This window comes from Frankliniella occidentalis, unplaced genomic scaffold (genome assembly GCF_000697945.3).
Source record: "Frankliniella occidentalis isolate FOCC.00 unplaced genomic scaffold, Focc_3.1 Scaffold1, whole genome shotgun sequence".
In the NCBI taxonomy this organism is placed as follows: Eukaryota; Metazoa; Arthropoda; class Insecta; order Thysanoptera; family Thripidae; genus Frankliniella; species Frankliniella occidentalis.
Genome location: NW_026267131.1, coordinates 314,919 through 319,160, shown reverse-complemented (window position 1 = coordinate 319,160; position 4,242 = coordinate 314,919). Strand labels below are relative to the sequence as shown.

The 4,242-nt window shown below is 39.0% G+C and overlaps 2 protein-coding genes across 3 annotated transcripts in view; both read left to right on the top strand.

The window, feature by feature from the left end:
• Positions 1-3,309, top strand: part of LOC113216049 (mucin-5AC-like) — a 21,977-nt gene extending 18,668 nt beyond the window's left edge. For both annotated transcript variants that reach the window (XM_026435748.2, XM_026435747.2), the window contains 6 exons: positions 59-196; positions 290-411; positions 492-616; positions 710-990; positions 1,110-1,292; positions 1,368-3,309. In XM_026435748.2, the coding sequence (XP_026291533.1) occupies positions 59-196; positions 290-411; positions 492-616; positions 710-990; positions 1,110-1,292; positions 1,368-1,436 (918 nt within the window). In that variant the 3' untranslated portion in view covers positions 1,437-3,309. The remainder of the gene's footprint in view (positions 1-58; positions 197-289; positions 412-491; positions 617-709; positions 991-1,109; positions 1,293-1,367) is intronic.
• A 603-nt stretch (positions 3,310-3,912) lies between these two features.
• LOC127751320 (low-density lipoprotein receptor-related protein 2-like) overlaps positions 3,913-4,242 on the top strand; it is a 21,503-nt gene continuing 21,173 nt past the window's right edge. The window contains exon 1 of the mRNA XM_052274705.1: positions 3,913-4,194. Coding sequence (XP_052130665.1) covers positions 4,122-4,194 — 73 coding nt within the window. The 5' untranslated portion in view covers positions 3,913-4,121. The remainder of the gene's footprint in view (positions 4,195-4,242) is intronic.

Sequence of the window (4,242 nt, the reverse complement as noted above, 5' to 3'; positions counted from 1 at the left end):
CAAATTAAAGAATTTAATATTCAACAATTACATTTTTTGGTGTCTTTTTTTGCTGTAGATTGGGGAATTCATTGTGATGAAAACAGATTTAAATGAAAAATGGCCACCAATATGGAGAGTAGATGGAAAAACACTTCTTCAGAAGTTTGAACCATTTGAACAGAAAGGTGCAATGCTTTATCGTAACATTTCAACTGTAAGTGAGCATTTATGGCTTTGCTCCTACTCATGTATTCCTGTGTATGAAAAAAAAATCTAATTTATTTGTGTTTTTTCTCCTATTTTGTAGTATTCTGGGTGGTCTCCCCAAAATGGGCACATCTATAAGTCTGCTGAAGTTGTTTTCAAAGTTCAAACACGGTCAGAAACTGTGGTAGAATTCCTTCGGGATGAGATGGCTGATGATGATGAGTAAGTTAATGGTATTTGCTGTTAACCATGAGTTACCTTTAACATGTTGTTATTACCTACATCTTGTTTCTTATTTCCAGTGATGTCTTGGTAGAATTTGTTAAAGAAACAGCAAAGTATCAAGAAAACTTTGAAGTTTACATTCAAACACTCATCTCTCAGGCACTAGATTCCAACTTTTTGACTGAAATCTTCCAAGAAAAAGGTGAAACTCACATCCTCAACCATTGTCTGTTGTTTATATCATTGGTATGAAAAGTCTTACATTTGTTTGTTGTCTGTTTAATTTGTTTTACAGATGAGTACTTTCTCAGCAATGTAAAGACAGTAGATAATATTGTAGATGATAGGAGGAAACGTTTCTTGCAAGTTGTTAAATGGAGACCTGAGCTGGAGGCAAGCATTGCTACATGGCCCTGCTATAATGTCATTTATGAAATGGTTAAAGATGAACCTTTAAAAAAATGTGCCGCCTGTGATAAAGCAAATGTCTTTGCAAGAGTCCTTTTGTATGGGCAACCTTACAACTCAACAACATTAGAGGGATGTCAACCAGATCCTAGATTAGCAAGTGAAAAAGTAAGTTCTATTTGGTTGCAAAATGCTATGAAATTAGCCATGTATTTTTGTTCTGTTTTTAAAGGTGAGTATTCAATATGTGATGCCAAGATATTACTAAAATCCTCGTTATCTTTCAGGACTTTCTAACATGCAGACTATGCCTGAAGCGAATTGAACTGTATAATAAAGTTGCTCACCAGAAGTACCTGATGTATATTGAATGTGCCAAGCGTGTTAACGAAAGAAAACTAGCATATGGTTTTAATGACACTACTCTTATATTAAATAAACTTTTAGCAGATGAAAATTGGCTAAATCAGGTATATATACTAGAGTTTTCTGATTTTATTACTATTAATAGTTCTAGATTCTAAGAGATTTTTTGTGTTTTGCAGCTATTCCGCAGTGTAAGGATATCTTGGGCTCAAATGGACCGCCTAGAGCACTCTTTGTCCAAGAACTGATAAGGTGTTTTCTGTCACACCTATTTTCAATTGCGTCTCTATAATTCTGAGCATGGAGGGTTATCTTTAGACTGCTTTGTTCTGTGCAAGATATGTCAAATAGGAAAGACTGGACTATAAGAGTTCTATAGTTCTACCTTTATTTTCAATGCTCTTGTTATTTTTCTAAAGTGTTACCCTTACTAATTTTAGGGCAAGATTTCATCTGCTGTATTTTGCATTTAAACTGGTGCTGTTCACATCTTGTTGGTAAAACAAATTTCACATTAGATACATCATGTAATGTGAATGTATGATCAATGTGTTTAGTTTTATGAAAATGAACAGTGATTCCTGTCTTGAAATCTGCTTATGTGTGATTTATTAACTGGCAAAATTGATGCCTTAAACACAATCTAAGTCTAAGGATCAAGTCAATAGTTGTTTAATGTAGCTATTGAGTTTTTTTTGAGTAAACATTTTTGTTCCAATTTCTACAGATATTTCTTATCACTATGGTAGTTGTGAAATACCATTCATCACTAATTTGTTGCTTTTGCGATTTGTGATTCACTTTTTTATAAAGTTTCTTTACCACACTTAAGGAGCTGGTCAATTCTGATTTTTTTTTTTCATTAAGTATTTGACACCATTTTTGTAAATCCAGAACTGGAGAAATTTTATTTGTCTGAATTGTTGTTTTAATGGAAATCTACTTCAATTTTCTATGTGTTTTACTATGGGTTTTAAATTTTAAATATTGAAAGTCATTGGACTGTGAGCAATGAGTACCAATATGTATCATTGGAAGCCTTTTGTATTGTAGAATTGAGACACCTTTCTGTTTTGTTGCTCTTTTTCATAGCTAAGGCCACTTGTCTTGCTTCTTGAAGAACTCAGCCGTATTGAGTCTACGCAACTATGGAGGAAGATACGCATTGACAGTTGTCATGTATAGTTCTTAACTGAAATGGCAGGATTAGTTTCTTTAGAGTGCCCCAACGTAGAGGCCGTATTCAAACTAGTTACTATGCCTCATTGTTGGGTTATTTACTGTACTTTCAGTGTTATTCCATAAATGTTGTCGAGTGTACTGGGATGTGTTTGTTATCTGTTTACTTGCTTCCCACAAATGCTGTGATCCATTCATTGTTTTTGTTAGAAGCCAGTAAATTACTATTTTGCATGATGTGATATGTTGAAGGGTGAGTAAAGCAGACTTTTTTGCTGTGTTTGTGATATTCTCTGATCATAAGAGCATGCACCTTGGGAGCATGTTATGACTCTAGCTTTGTATTTTGTAGTCCCCATTAATGCATGGGCATGGACTAATTCTTTCGTTTTCAATTTTCTTATCCGAGTTTAGTGATTGGCTGTTCTGTCCTAGAAAGAAATATCTCAAATCAAGGACATCCCTCTATAATTATAATTTTGTGGTGGACATCTTGTCAAACAGCACGTGGTTTGTCTGTGTAAAATTAGAAATAAATAAAAAAAGCATAACAGCAAGAATTAAAAAGTTTATCTTGTGAACTGAGGTACCAATAAATCTGACAGGGATACTTTTAATTACATAGGTTACTTAAGTTTAAACCAGAAAAGCTGACTTACTTCTTTCTGTTACAAGCAGGATACCTGGTTTTGGAAACAATGATTTAATTGTTATTAATTATCATTATTTGCTTTGAATATTCTTACTTTTCTTATTATTCTGTGTTGGAACTTAAGAATAAACAGCAACGTGAATTGTGATTGACACTATGGTGTAAACTTATCTTCATGAAATATTCACCCTTTGCAACATACTGCTCGATAAAAATTCATACAGGCTACAATGTTGGAGTGAATACATAATTTAACTCCTTAGAGATTTCAATAAAGATCTGTAAAACTTTGTCATTGTTCTTCTGCTTTTGTATACCCCACTTCGGTTTCGAAGTCATAACTCTTTGAAACTATGAAGTAGGCTCAACCAAATATATTATTCTTCTAAAAACAAATCATAATTGTATTGAAAAAATAAAAAGTAAAATCATGAGATTGAAAGTACTTAAAGGAAGGCAAGGAAATCGTAACAATGTGCTCACACAGAGTACGCATTCCAGCTGTCATGTCCGTAACAATAATAGTGAGTGTGTCTAAATGACCCTAGTTTTGTTGCATAACGCGGACACTTGAACATCGCTGTTCTCGACACCACACAACTGCAAGGCCAAGCGGATTTATTTTTTTCCAAGTATGTCCTCTCTGCATGCCGCTGATGGCAGGAGATTGGAGCGGCTGCATCAGGAGAGTCGGGGATGGCGGGCAATCAGACATTCAGTCGGGACCCGGGGCCTGCCGGGGCTGGCGGACAGGCGTGGGCGGTCCCCGTCCCCGGGCCAGGGGAGGGGAGGGGAGGGGGTGGGTCTGCGGCTCCAGTCCAGGCGAGCTCCCTCCCGGCCGGGCCCGGGCGAGGCTAGCGCCTGCTAGCGCCGCAGCAGCGGGGGCCCGGGGGCCAGCAGCCCAGCCCCAGCCCAGCCTCCCCTCAGTGCCAGGCCGAACGTCCATGCGAGTGGAGCACGTCCGCGGCGCCGGAGCCGAGCAGAGCCGAGCCGTGCCGTGCCGAGCCGAGCGCAGCTGGCTTGTGCCGAGGCTCTGCCCCGGACGATGTGAACGCACAGCGCGCCGCACGGACATGACCACGCTCGACCGTGCCTAGTCAGGATGGTCCTCGTGGTGGCGGCGCCCCCGCCGCTCATGCTGCTGTTGCTGGTGCTGGTGCATCTGCCTCTACATTGTGAGTGAAAACGGCGGGGCGGGGCAAGGGAGGTGGTGGTGGTGGGGG